Source organism: Scylla paramamosain, chromosome 27, assembly GCF_035594125.1.
Source record: "Scylla paramamosain isolate STU-SP2022 chromosome 27, ASM3559412v1, whole genome shotgun sequence".
In the NCBI taxonomy this organism is placed as follows: Eukaryota; Metazoa; Arthropoda; class Malacostraca; order Decapoda; family Portunidae; genus Scylla; species Scylla paramamosain.
The window spans coordinates 16,723,873-16,739,119 of NC_087177.1; the positions used below are offsets into that span (position 1 = coordinate 16,723,873).

General features: G+C 39.5%; 1 protein-coding gene across 1 annotated transcript in view; it reads right to left on the reverse strand.

Annotated features, from left to right (window-relative positions):
* Positions 1–15,247, reverse strand: part of LOC135114294 (serine/threonine-protein phosphatase PP1-beta catalytic subunit) — a 39,256-nt gene that overhangs the window by 16,926 nt on the left and 7,083 nt on the right. The window contains exons 2-5 of the mRNA XM_064030187.1: positions 8,906–9,037; positions 7,545–7,775; positions 7,161–7,337; positions 3,702–3,853 (exon numbers count right to left, since the gene is read on the reverse strand). Of these exons, the coding sequence (XP_063886257.1) occupies positions 3,702–3,853; positions 7,161–7,337; positions 7,545–7,775; positions 8,906–9,037 (692 nt within the window). The remainder of the gene's footprint in view (positions 1–3,701; positions 3,854–7,160; positions 7,338–7,544; positions 7,776–8,905; positions 9,038–15,247) is intronic.

The window sequence follows — 15,247 nt, forward strand, 5'->3', positions numbered from 1 at the left end:
TTCGCTTCCAGTTTACTTATCCCTTCTTTGTTTATGAATTGGTAACATGATTTTGGCTGGTTCTTACATTTCTCCAGTATATTCTTCTCATAGTTTCTTTATACCTCTCTGCATAAACGTATTCATTTCTGGCCTCCATATAGTTTTCTCATAGTTCTGGCTTTCTTTTCCTTCTCAATTTATTCCACATCTGGTCTCTCACTTTTTGCCTCTTGTCAAACTAGTCACTTTTTCTAATCTCTCTCTCTCCTGCTCACTTTTGGCACATAGTCTGACACCATCATTACAAATTTTAAGGAGCAAGTCCCATTTTTCAATGATGGTACTGGTCATGTCAAAGACGTTCCAATCTGCCTGTGTAAAATATTGTTTCATGGTTTTTATAGTCTGCCCTACTATGGTTCAACCTTCCAATCTTGTGACTCTCTTCTCTCAGGCACTTTAAGGTCTCTGTTATTTGGAGTTCAATTACCATGTGATCACTCTTACCTAAGGGGGGGGAGTCATAGGTGACACTTTCTATTCAGAATCTTTTGTGAAATGGTATGTCATCACCCCTAAATCTCTTATCAGTTGCAATCCATTGTGTTAAAGTGTTTTCCATGGCTAACTTCAGCATTTCACTCTCCCATGATTCATCACTTCCTTCAGTTGTCCACTACTCCCAATTTACTTTTTTACAGTTAAAGTAACCCATGATGGTCAGATGTTTGCAGCAGCTTATAAGTGCCCTCCATATCTGGTAACATTTCTTTTTGAATTTCCTTGTGTTCTTCAATGTTCCACACCCTTGTCCTTGGGGGTACACATATCACTGCAAAGTTTCTTGTGGCTTTACCCTTATTCCAAATCCCCACTTTAATCAAATCAATGTTATTGCTTCCATAAAACTACTTCATCCACATGTAGATTTTTCTTGGTGTGTGTGTGTGTGTGTGTGTGTGTGTGTGTGTGTGTGTGTGTGTGTGTGTTTGTGTGTGTGTGTGTGTGTGTGTGCATGTGCATGTTGTCCTCACATCTTGTGTGATGCAACACTTTGGCCTTGCAGTACCATCACATGGTACTGCAGAGAGAGAGAGAGAGAGAGAGAGAGAGAGAGAGAGAGAGAGAGAGAGAGAGAGAGAGAGAGAGAGAGAGAGAGAGAGAGAGAGAGAGAGAGAGAGAGAGAGAGAGAGAGAGAGAGAGAGAGAGAGAGAGAGAGAGAGAGAGAGAGAATGATCTTGATGATTATTAAATAGAATGAGACTGAATGAGAATGAAAATGGATGGAAGGAACATAAGCACGAAGGGAATGGATGGAGGAAAAATGAAAAGAAAGAGAACAGGAAAAGAGAATACTTCCTCTCTCCCTCTAATTCTTTATTCACTCCTCATATTGCTGCTTATATTTATTCTTCCTACTTTCTCCCTGTCCTCCCATCCTCTTCCTTGGTCCATGTGCTCTCCTTCCCCAGTTACTTCCCTTCCTCCCCTTTTTCCTTTCCTCTCCCTTCCTCACTCTCTTTCCTCCTTATTCATTCTGTCATTTTCATTTCATCCTTTCTCACTTTTTCTTACTCTTGTATGATTCCATTTTCATTTGCAATCAATCTCATTCTATTTACCAATCCTCATGATTGTTCTTACTTTCACAGAGAGAGAGAGAGAGAGAGAGAGAGAGAGAGAGAGAGAGAGAGAGAGAGAGAGAGAGAGAGAGAGAGAGAGAGAGAGAGAGAGAGAGAGAGAGAGAGAGAGAGAGAGAGAGAGAGAGAGAGAGAGATAAAACTCTGACTTAGGCAGGGTAGATGGGATTAACTATATGTAAATGTGACCAATACTTGTCAAAGCAGAGCAAAACTTGGGATGATAATGAGTGAAACTCAGGATGGTAAGAATTTAGGACTAAGCATGAAACTCAAGGATCACAAAACTGATGGCATGAAACTTGGGAGGGTAGTGTATATGTTCTCTAACACTTTTGCTTGTCAGAAAAGAGAGAATCAATCCTTGCTGCACAACACTGCATGAGGGCCAGTTGTTTCATCTATAGGCAAGACAGAGAAGAAAAAGAAGTAGGAGGGATCATAAACAACACCAAACAATAGAAACTCTCATTTAATGTTTCTTCTACTTGACAGAGAGAGAGAGAGAGAGAGAGAGAGAGAGAGAGAGAGAGAGAGAGAGAGAGAGAGAGAGAGAGAGAGAGAGAGAGAGAGAGAGAGAGAGAGAGAGAGAGAGAGAGAGAGAGAGAGAGAGAGAGAGAGAGAGAGAGAAACTCCAACTTAGGCAGGGTAGGTGGGGTTAACTCAATGTAAATGTGACCGATACTTGTCAAAGCATAGCAAAACTTGGGGTGATAATTAGTGAAACTTAAGATGGTAAGAATTTAGGATTAAAGGTGAAACTTGAGGATTGTGAAACTCAGATAGCATGAAACTTGGGAGGGTAGTGTATATGTTCTTTAACACTTTTGCTTGTCAGAAAAGAGAGAATCAATCCTTGCTGCACAACACTGCATGAGGGCCAGTTATGTTTCATCTATAGTCAAGGCAGAAAAGAAAAGGAAGAGGAGGGATAATAGACAGAGAAACCAAACAATAGAAACTCTCATTTAATGTTTCTTCTATTTGAGAGAGAGAGAGAGAGAGAGAGAGAGAGAGAGAGAGAGAGAGAGAGAGAGAGAGAGAGAGAGAGAGAGAGAGAGAGAGAGAGAGAGAGAGAGAGAGAGAGAGAGCAGTGGGATGCGAGGAAAGGAACGTGTTTCTTTCATATCTATGATTTCTTACTTTATTTTCCCTCTTCATTGTTATTTCTAGCTACATGAAGATGAAGGGAAACAGAAGGGTATATGGGTTATTACCAGACATCAATAAATGGAAGCAAATTTTACACATAAGGCTGGTGTTCTAAGGGATAAAATGTCAAGAATTTCTGTAATACACTGTAGTAATTTTTCTGAAGACTGAATGGCGAGAGAAATCACAAATGCAGCTGATAATGGCAAAGCCTTAAAAGCAGTGCCTAGAACCAGATTGCCGAAATGAGTATTTCTATTCAATTGTCCTCCCTCTACTATCCTATTACAATGGGAGACAGAGAACATCAGAATGGACTCTGCAATAGGGTTGAAAATCCATCCAAGTGATATTATCGATGCAGCATTTTTGCTGCACTTGAGGAAAGTCTATCAGAAGCCAGTGCCAGTGAGGTAACTCCCTTACCACAACAGCATGGGAAATCCAGCTGGTGACAACCTGTCCTGCGAGTCACGAGAGATTAGGAAATGCATGTATGGCACTCATATTTTTGCTCAATAAAATTCATAAAATCTTCTGAATCTTATTAGAATATAGGAGAATTAATAAACATGATAGAATAACAGAAACAGACAATGGGCACCAGATACACTTTAATGCACTTGTGATATTTTTAAGTAAGTTTAACTTAGAGAAAATGCCATCATCCACTTGACATGTAGAATGCTTTAATTTCAACATGCTGGTTATAAAGTAAATACATTAGTTAACATTTTGACAACAAACCCAGCTTCCTATTACAGTTAACTGATGAGATACTGCATTCTAAAGGTTGCCAAACTTTTATAGTGTTTATTTCTGCTTTTGGTTTTTGGTGTTTACATCACTCTGGCTGTAGGTGCCTCAAATACACTTAACATATGAAATCATTGTCAAACAGGACAAACTGTCACTCTAGCTACTGACCTGATGAGCTCGACATATGAGATCCAGGTCATGTCGGTTCAAGAATTTTGTCACCACATCTGCACCAAATGTAAATGACACACCACGGTCATTCTCACCCCAGCCTGACACATCTTTGTCAGGATCAGACCACAATAGGTCACACAATAGGCCTGTTGAAGAATGAAAATTATTAACTGATAACAGCAATAAAATATGAAATATCAATTATATACTACTCATGATCAAGTGGATTTTAATCTAATGGATGGGGAAAATATTACGGGATGTGGAAGTATTCATTTTGCAATTGAGTAAAAATAAATAGCATAAACTAGAATTTGTTTTTTAAGTTGTTATAAGAGACTATATATTACTATACTAAATGGGGACAATAGATAAACTTAAGCCACCAAACCTTAAGAACAAGGCAGAAACTGTGCCTATATGCACAAAGATTAAGTCTTAAAGTTACTCTGAGTTCTACTTAATGTTGTACTTATCTTAAAATTGTACCCTGGTGTATTTGGCTTACAACCATAATCTGTTCCAAAATCACCATTGAAAGCAAAAAATGGTTGGATGAAAAGCCTTTAATCTCAAAAAAATCCAAAGAATAGAAAAAAAGGTCAAAATATGTACAAAATGCTTTTTACTCTACAATGCACGGCATAGTGAATACCATTAGTAAATGTACCAGTGCTCACAAAAAATTATACATTTTCTACTCATGCAAATGATGAATGGTTTATATGGCAAGTTCCCCAACAAAAGTAAAAAAAAAAATAAAATAAAAATAAATAAAAATAAATAAATAAATAAAATAAATAAATAAACAAATAAACAGAAATAAAATAAAATAAAATAAAATAAAATAAATAGAAATAAAAAAAAAAAATAAATAAATAAATAAAAAATAAATAAATAAATAAATAAAATAGAAAAAATGGTGTTGGATAACACACTGGAAAGAAGCATTCTATACAGTAAATTTAGTCCTACACTCACTTGACAACACAAAAAACCTGTATGGACCTATATTATCAAGAAGATAAATTGGGTACAAAGCAACAACAGGATGCAGGATGAGCCAAGGTCAGCACTGCTACAGAGCAGCACTTTACCACTAGCTAAATAATGCAACGTAATTACCACTTCAATTTCTTGTCAGTCCAGCACTCTTTCCATTAGGGCTTTCCAAAGTGTATCACCAAATGTGTCACAAATAACACTCCTGTATGATGTAGTCAGTATCTTTTCAGCAGTTCAGACTCACTCAGGTCATTGAGAACATCCTTACAGAGACGATAATTCTTGATGTGGCAGGCTTGAGCTCCTTAAGCATGGACTTCTTAAGCATTAATTATAAACTTAACCACATCTTAACTTTTCTGCATGGTAAGCACAGCTGGAAATTTTAACCCCTTCAATACAATGACACCTACATAGGCGTCTTCAAGCGCCAGTGGCATATACAATGACATCTATGCAGGCATCATGGTTGGATTCTATTTTAGTTGCTGTTGATCGATCCTGTATACTGATTTAACTTGTCTTGACAGTCTCCATATTATCCTTGAGGTTCTATTGCTTCTCCCACCTTATCTGTTCCCACCAGTCACATAAATGAGTTACCCCATGTCCCACCCTCTATCCAGATTGAGTAAGTCTTATTGGCAAAGCCTTACATCAGAGTTTCTCCCCATATGGTCCTTCCCCTATCTTCTATATCCCCCTATCCTTCTCTTCATCCTATACCCCTTTGAACCAAGGAGGAGAGACTGGGGGATACAGTTTCCCCCTTCCCTTGTTCATTCCTTGCCCTCTTACCCTCCTCTCCCTCACTCTCTCTCTCTCTCTCTACCCAGGAAAGGAAAACAGTGTGGGGGTTACAGCTCCCCCCCTCTTCCCTGATTCAGTCCATGTGACTCACTCAAGTGTGTAAATACACAGTTAACCACTAATCTTTGCCTTCCCTTTCCTCCCCATTTATTCCTCCTTCACCCATCACCACCTCTGTAATTTACTACCCTCCAACCACCTCATATCATAAATGTGTGTGTGTGTGTGTGTGTGTGTGTGTGGTATTTACACCCAGAAAACAACAATTCCTGTCTTTTCTATGACAACTGAAGGGTTGACTCAGAGAGAGAGAGAGAGAGAGAGAGAGAGAGAGAGAGAGAGAGAGAGAGAGAGAGAGAGAGAGAGAGAGAGAGAGAGAGAGAGAGAGAATTACAATATCAGAAATTAGATGTTACCACCTGCAAGCCTACGCTGTATATGAGCAAAGTGCATTTTTTAAGCAACCAGAGTGAAGTGGTTAATGTGGAAATTAAGGACACCTTTTGTGAAAAGCCCAATTCCTCCATTTAAAAATCTTTGTGCATAGAGCCCCTAGATCCTTAAATACAAAAAAATTGGCTTCCCACATAGTTCAGTGGAACCTCAGTTACTGAACGTCTCCTTTTTCAAACAACTCGGTTTTCAAACAAATATTTTAACTCATAATTGCTTCATTTGCTGTACAAGTTGGTTTTCGAACCAAGTTACTTGATTTCAAATACTATAAGACATAGCAAAAGTTGCCAATTATTACTAATTTATAGTTCCTATAAATATTTCCTTCACATATATATATATATTTGGAGAGACACAGAGGTTAAGACAGTAATTCAATCTTTGAAATAAGCTAAATGTGATCCCACTGAAGAACCTCGATATAAACAAACAAGGTTTGGTGCTTGGGGGTAATCCTGAGCCTCCTATGGCTCTCTTTATGACCCACAATGCCATCACTACTGCACAACTGCATTTTCCCAGTAGCTTTTCCCAGCAGCAAGAAGTCTAAGTGTTATGATCATCTTCATTTTGGCAGTGAGTGGGCTACTCCTCTCTGTGTCACTCTGTAAGGCTTCCCTCACATGATCAGTGACAAAGAGAATGCCTGCATGGTCTAAACAATATCTTTTGATGAGTTCTGTGTCACTAAGTTCATTCAATACATCCTTTCTTGATATGAAAAATTCTAAGCTGAAGATATTGTGGAGTGGCCATCTTAGCAGTGACAGCGTCTGTCATTACCCGCTAAGACGTGGTGGTGTCTGAGAACGGATTAACCTATTTTACATTGATTCCTATAGGGAAAATAGTTTCTGTTTTTTAACATTTCAGATTTTGAAGCATTCAAGAATAAATTAAGTTTGAAAACCAAGGTTCCACTATACTGACATTTTGAATAACCTGTGTAAGGTGATGTGATCAAGAAAAATCTAATATTATAATAGAGATGGGCATGGATACAATATAATAAAGTTTCATCTCAAATTTCCTTAGGTAAACAAAATAAATTCATGTATGCATAAAGGTGCACTATGTACACACACACACACACACACACACACACACACACACACACACACAAACTCAATTAAACTAAATTCATTGAAAAATATGTACAATAATTAACATTATACCACACACCGGTGTCTGGCACATCAGTGGGACGCATGATGCGCCTGATCTGTTCCATGCTCTGCAAGTCTGGACTTAATCCACCATGACAACAAAATATCTTCTCATCAATTATTGCAGCAATTGGCAGGCAGTTGAAGCAATCCGTAAATGTCTTCCACAACTTGGTGCCATACCTGCGGCGACCTATGAAGAATTGATAGACAGTTGTTATTTGAGATTTATTTCTCTAAAACATCAATTTTTTATAACCTATACTTCTAAATCTTAGTTATACTTACAATATTGTATGTATAATAAAACCTTTAATGAAACACAATACAAGTTTTGATGTGAATAGTAGGGGGCAATTATAAAATATTAACTGAAATTTCTCATCTCACTTATACTCACATTCATCAAAAAATCCATAGATTCTGTTTATGGAGGCACACTCATGGTTTCCTCTCAAGAGGAAGAAGTTCTCAGGGTATTTTATTTTGTATGCCAAGAGAAGGCAAATAGTTTCCAGGGACTGTTTGCCTCGGTCCACATAGTCTCCAAGAAACAGGTAATTGGACTCGGGTGGAAAGCTCCCATACTCAAACAGCCGAAGAAGATCCGTGTATTGGCCATGTATGTCTCCTGCGGATGTGGAGAGGAGCTTAATGTGCACTTACACAAATGTTCATATTCATACTACATAGATAAATAGATAATTTAGATACATTAGTAAGCAAACAGATCTAAAAACAGACAGACAGACAGAGAATGAGAGAGATGAGGAGCACTATTGTGACCAAAACTTTGGAGTCAATCATACCCATCCTATTGCTTGAAAGAAGTCATTGTGGGAGTATTGGGAAGAGGGCTTCAGAGAGAGAGAGAGAGAGAGAGAGAGAGAGAGAGAGAGAGAGAGAGAGAGAGAGAGAGAGAGAGAGAGAGAGAGAGAGAGAGAGAGAGAGAGAGAGAGAGAGAGAGAGAGAGTGAAATATGATTTATTGACTGGTGAGACCAATCAAGAGAGTGAAGAAATGCTGTTTCAGTTGTAGGGTGTAAATACAACTTTTGCCAGTGTGACATCAGACTGTGTACTGGAGAAAACTGGTCCACAAGTTAGAAAAAGAAGCTGTGAGCAAAAATTAAGGGAAAAAATACACACGAGGCCATCATGATGGCACCAAGTATTTTTTGGGTGGTGTTAGCAAGATGGGATGAAAATTTTTCCTGGCTCTATAAGCTTGGCCATGCACAAAAACATGTTGCCTGGTCTCCACAAATTTGGTCACACTGCCACAATGACATCTGAATGATTACATATGAATCAGTGCAAACATGTGGTGGCATTATGTGGAGGGGCCTTAAGAGGTTCATCCATCTACCTTGCCATTCCTGGGATTTAATCCTAAGCTTCTTTGATTGAGCCAAGCAAGATAACCACACTATACTACACAATGTGTGTGCATGAGAGAGAGAGAGAGAGAGAGAGAGAGAGAGAGAGAGAGAGAGAGAGAGAGAGAGAGAGAGAGAGAGAGAGAGAGAGAGAGAGAGAGAGAGAGAGAGAGAGAGAGAGAGAATCTTCTGTATTTATAATCATAATCATTATTTATAATCATAATCATTAATGTAATTTTTTATTATTACTATTATAGTAATAGTAATTATTATTACTACTATTTTCAATACAAGTGGAAGCCACATCAGGTGCCAAATATACTCTGGCTATGCCACTGACAGGGAGCAGAACATCTGGAAACATCTAATGTATGACTTACCACAAATTTTAAGGGGTGCTTCCAATTCCAAAAGGATGGGCTGCTGGAGGAATATCTCCCGAGACTTGAGGCAGAGGCCACGCACCTCAGCTTCTGACATCTGTACAGTTTTGCCTGGACGACATCCTCGCACTGCAACATTTATTACAAGCATTTCAATTATCATCATAATTTTTATTACCATTCTAGTCATCATTATTGTTACCTACACATCATCACTATCACTAGAGTACCTTCCACATAACCATTCAACAAGACAAAGAATCTAACTTATGTTTCTTGTGAGATATGAGAACTAAGAAAGTACCTTAAAGGCTGAAAGTCAAGTCACAGTCACAGGAGAAGGAAAATACAGATTCAGGCAGAGAGTTCTAGGGTTTTAACAGTAGAGGGGATAAAAGAGTGAAGGTACTGGTTAACTTTTACATTAGGGTGGACAGAATATGGGTGAAAGTTAATAGAAAGTCTTGTGCATCAAGGTTGCATGAAAGGGAGGCATGCAGTTAGCAAATTCAGAATAGAAGTCAGCATGAAAATGGCAGGTGAATATAGCAAGAGATGCAACACTGTGTGGCAAAGTGAGAGAGGTTAAAGTCTCAGAGGACGGATGTTGATGAAGAAAAGATCATTTGACTCTACCTTGTCAAGAAGAACTGTGAGTGGACAACCCCCCCCCCCCCACACACACACACACACTAAAAAAAAAAAAAAGACATACTTGTGTATTAAGTAAACAATTGTGAAGAGGAGAGATATGAAATTACCAGTTCAGAGTTTTAGTGAATAACATAGTACTAAGAATGTTTAATGAAAAGCAGAATTTCTTCACCTTTTTCTTCCTCAGTATATCTGTGGTCAGGTCTTGACAATTCAGCACCCTTAACTCTAGCTAACATTTGGTTACAGAAGCTACAGTTGCAAACTACAACAAGAATAACATAAAGAAGAGTACTACTTGATCTCTTTTGCTGATTCCCTACAAATAAAATAATGAAGATGGTTGCACTACAGGCAAAAACAATAAATTCAGTGCTCTTTCTCACTGAGGAATGTCCTGCTCTTTCCTACAGTACACCAAGGGATGCCCCACCCTATCTTGCATTACATGCAGTTTATATCACTTAATATTACTTTATATTTCTGCTCAGAATCAAGCAGAATTATGCCAAGTCTGTTCTCCAACTAGCCAAAACTCCTTCATCAACAGAAAAAGTTATTATCTTTCTAGATTTAACTCCCTTCATGACTTGGCACCTTTCCAAAAAAAATCTCTAGTAACTTTGCTTCTTTATTTTTCCCTACTTTATTTGAACCAGATGGCACTACTGCCATCTCATCTATCTCTAAAGCTGAACTCATTGTGCAAACCTTAGCTAAAAACTTAGCTAAAAACTTGTTTCTCCCTCTCCTCCATCATCCAACTATTTCATGCGACTTATTAAGAACCTCTGCAGTGATGTTTTCCATGCCCTTGTTGACCTTAACTCTCAGAAGACTTATGGACCTGATGGGATCCCTCTATTATTCTCTGAAACTCCATGCTTGCACTTGCTTAGTCCAACTCTTCCAACTCTGTCTATTTACATCTACCTTTCCTTCCTGCTGAAAGTTTGCCTACTTTCAGCCTGTTCCTAAAATGGGTGACCACCCTACTGCTTTGATTTCCTGCCTCTCTAGACTTTTTCAGTCTATCCTGAACAGGATGATTCATAAACATCCATCACTTCACAACCTTATATGTGATTACCAGTATGGATTCTGTTGTGGCACCTCTATGAGTAATCTTTGGGCTTTCCCTACTGAGTCTTGCTCATCCTCTTTTAGGGATTTTGGGAAAACTTTTGCTGTTGCCTTAGACATATCAAAAGTCTTTGATAGAGCCTGGCATAAAGCTGTGATTTCCAAACTACTCTCCTACAGTTTCCATCCTTTTCCCTGTAACTTCATCTCAGGCTTCCTTTCTGACTGATTATCCACTCTCTTCCTATTACTTATCATTAATTTCCTAAGCCAAACTTCTTGTCCTATCCACTCCTACACTAATGATACCACTCTGCACTTTTCTATCTCTTTTTCATACACATCCAGCCCTTCAAGAATTACCTAAATAGATCATGCTGGGAAGCCACAGAATGCCTGACTTCTGATTTCTCTAAAATTTCTGGTTAGGGCAGAGCAAATTTATATATATTGTTCAATGCCTAAAAAAACTCAATTCCTCCATCTATCAACTTGACACAACCTTCAAGATAACTATCTCCTCTTCTTCAATGACTTTCAATTGTCCCCTTCTTCTACATTGCACATCTGCAATCTGTCTTTTACTTATAATCTAAACTAGAAATTTCACATCTCATCTCTAGCTAAAACATCTTTTATGAAGTTAATTGTTATGAGTCATCTCTGCCAGTTTTTCTCACATCCCTATCTGCTAACTCTGAACAGGACCCTTATCTGTCCATGTATGGAGTATGCTTCACACATATGAGGTGATTCCACTCATACCACTCTTTTAGGCAGAATGGAATCAAAAGCATTTCATCTTATCAACACCTCTCCTCTAACTGACTGTCTTCAGCCTCTCTCTCACTCTCATCAGGGTTGACATTAAAAAAAGCCCCCCCACCCCCCCAAAAAAAAAAAAAAAAATAATAATGTTCTACATATAAAAATTTACTTTTATATTATATTAATAAGTAAAGTTTATATATGTACATATACATAAAATAAATGTAAAAGTAGTCAAGCCTGACCCATTCATTTCCTGTACAGAAGTTAGCAAAGGTTTTGTACATTCCTGTAACCTTGTACAGCAAGGCCATTGAATGGCAGAAGGCATGCAGTTAGCAAAATCAGAAGACCAGTTAGCATGAAAATAGCAGTAGAACACAGCAAGAGATGCAACACTGCAACAAAGAGAAAGAGACTGAAGACAGTCAGAGGAAAGCAGTCGAGATGAAAAGCTTTTGATTCCACCCCGTCTATAAGAGCATTATGAGTGGAACCCCCGACCCCCCAGATATGTGAAGTATACTCCACACATGAATGGATAAGGGCCATGTACAGAGTTAGCAGCTGGAAGGGTGAGAAAAACTGGCGGAGACGTCTCAGAACACCTAACTTCATGGAAGCTGTTTTAGCTAGAGATGAGATGTGAAGTTTCCAGTTTAAAAATAAAGGACAGACCAGGGATGTTCAATGTAGAAGTGGGAGCCAGTTGAGTGTCACTGAAGAGGGGATAGTTGTCTGGAAGGTTGTGTCGAGTTGATAGGTGGAGGAATTGAGTTTTTGAGGCATTGAACAATACTAAGTTTCCTCTGCCCCAATCAGAAATTTCTGAGAGATAAGAAGTCAGGTGTTCTGTGGCTTTCCTTCGTGAACTGTTTACTTCCTGAAGGATTGGACGTCTACAAAAAGATGTGGAAAAGTGCAGGGTGGTATCATCAGCGCAGGAGTGGATAGGACAAGAAGTTTGGTTTAGATCTCTCTCAGTGGTCAAAAATTGATGAATAAGTGTCTTGAAACCTCCCTCTTGAAGGAATTCAAGACATAGGAAGGTGGAAATACAGAAGCAGGCAGGGAGTTCCAGAGTTTACCAGGGAAAGGGATGAATGATTGAGAATACTGGTTAACTCTTGCGTTAGAGAGGTGGACAGAATAGGGGTGAGAGAAGGAAGAAAGTCTTGTGCAGTGAAGCCGCGGGAGGAGGGAAAGCATGCAATTAGCAAGATCAGGTGAGCAGTTAGCATGAAAATAGTGGTAGAAGACAGCTAGAGATGCAACATTGCGACAGTGAGAGAGAGGCTGAAGACAGTCAATTAGAGGAGAGGAGTTGATGAGAAGAAAAGCTTTTGATTCCACCCTGTCTTTTTTTTTTTTTTTTATATAGGAAGGACACAGGCCAAGGGCAACAAAAATCCAATAAAAAAAAATATGCCCACTGAAATGCCAGTCCCATAAAAGGGTCAAAGCAGTGGTCAAAAATTGATGAGTAAGTGTCTTGAAACCTCCTTCTTGAAGGAATTCAAGTCATAGGAAGGTGGAAATACAGAAGCAGGCAGGGAGTTCCAGAGTTTACCAGAGAAAGGGATGAATGATTGAGAATACTGGTTAACTCATGCGTTAGAGAGGTGGACAGAATAGGGCTGAGGGAAAGAAGAAAGTCTTGTGCAGCGAGGCTGCGGAAGGAGGGGAGAAATGCAGTTAGCAAGATCAGAAGAGCAGTTAGTATGAAAACAGCGGTAGAAGACAGCTAGATATGCAACATTGCGGCAGTGAGAGAGAGGCTGAAGACAGTCAATTAGAGGAGAGGAGTTGATGAGAAGAAAAGCTTTTGATTCCACCCTGTCTAGAAGAGCAGTGTGAGTGGAACCCCCCCAGACATGTGAAGCATACTCCATACATGGACGGATAAGGCCCTTGTACAGAGTTAGCAGCTGGGGGGGTGAGAAAAACTGGCGGAGACGTCTCAGAACGCCTAACTTCATAGAAGCTGTTTTAGCTAGAGCAGTAAGTCTAGAAGAGCAGTAAGAGTGGACCCCCCAGACATGTGAAGCATACTCCATACATGGACAGATAAGGCCCTTCTACAAAGTTAGCAGCTTGGGGGGTGAGAAAAACTGGCGGAGACGTCTCAGAATGCCTAACTTCATAGAAGCTGTTTTAGCTAGAGATGAGATGTGAAGTTTCCAGTTCAGATTATAAGTAAAGGACAGACCAAGGATGTTCAGTGTAGAAGAGGGGGGCAGTTGAGTGTCATTGAAGAAGAGGGGATAGTTGTCTGGAAGATTGTGTCGAGTTGATAGATGGAGGAATTGAGTTTTTGAGGCATTGAACAATACCAAGTTTGCTCTGCCCCAATCAGAAATTTTAGAAAGATCAGAAGTCAGGCGTTCTGTGGCTTCCCTGCGTGATATGTTTACCTCCTGAAGGGTTGGACGTCTATGAAAAGACATGGAAAAGTGCAGGGTGGTATCATCAGTGTAGGAGTGGATAGGACAAGTTTGGTTTAGAAGATCATTAATGAATAATAAGAAGAGAGTGGGTGACAGTACAGAACCTTGAGGAACACCACTGTTAATAGAATTAGGAGAAGAAAAGTGACTGTCTACCACAGCAGCAATAGAACGGTCAGAAAGGAAACTTGAGATGAAGTTACAGAGAGAAGGAGAGAAGCCGTAGGAGGGTAGTTTGGAAATCAAAGCTTTGTGCCAGACTCTATCAAAAGCTTTTGATATGTCCAAGGCAACAGCAAAAGTTTCACCAAAATCCCTAAAAGAAGATGACCAAGACTTAGTTAGGAAAGCCAGAAGATCACCAGTAGAGTGGCCTTGACGGAACCCATACTGGCGATCAGATAGAAGGTTGTGAAGTGATAGATGTTTAAGAATCTTCCTGTTGAGGATAGATTCAAAAACTTTAGATAGGTAGGAAATTAAACCAATAGGACAGTAGTTTGAGGGATTAGAACAGTCACCCTTTTTAGAAACAGGTTGAATGTAGGCAAACTTCCAGCAAGAAGGAAAGGTAGATGTTGACAGACAGAGCTGAAAGAGTTTGACTAGGCAAGATGCAAGCACGGAGGCACAGTTTCGGAGAACAATAGGAGGGACCCCATCAGGTCCATAAGCCTTCTGAGGGTTTATGCCAGCGAGGGCATGGAAAACATCACTGCGAAGAATTTTAATAGGTGGCATGAAGTAGTCAGAGGGTGGAGGAGAGGGAGTAGCAAGCCCAGAATCATCCAAGGTAGAGTTTTTAGCAAAGGTTTGAGCGAAGAGTTCAGCTTTAGAAATAGATGTGATAGCAGTGATGCCATCTGGCTGAAATAAAGGAGGGAAAGACGAAGAAGTAAAGTTATTGGAGATGTTTTTGGCTGGCTGCCAGAAGTCATGAGGGGAGTTAGACCTTGAAAGGTTTTGACACTTTCTGTTTATGAAGGAGTTTTTGGCTAGTTGGAGAACAGACTTGGCATGGTTTCGGGCAGAAATATAAAGTGCATGAGATTCTGGTGATGGAAGGCTTAAGTACCTTTTGTGGGCCACCTCTCTATCATGTATAGCACGAGAACAAGCTGTGTTAAACCAAGGTTTAGAAGGTTTAGGATGAGAAAATGAGTGAGGAATGTATGCCTCCACGCCAGACACTATCACCTCTGTTATGCGCTCAGCACACAAAGACAGGTCTCTGACACGGAAGCAGTAGTCATTCCAAGGAAAATCAGCAAAATACCTCCTCAAGTCCCCCCAACCAGCAGAGGCAAAATGCCAGAGGCACCTTTGCTTAGGGAGGATCCTGAGGAGGGATTGGAGCGATAGGACAAGATACAGATATGAGATTGTG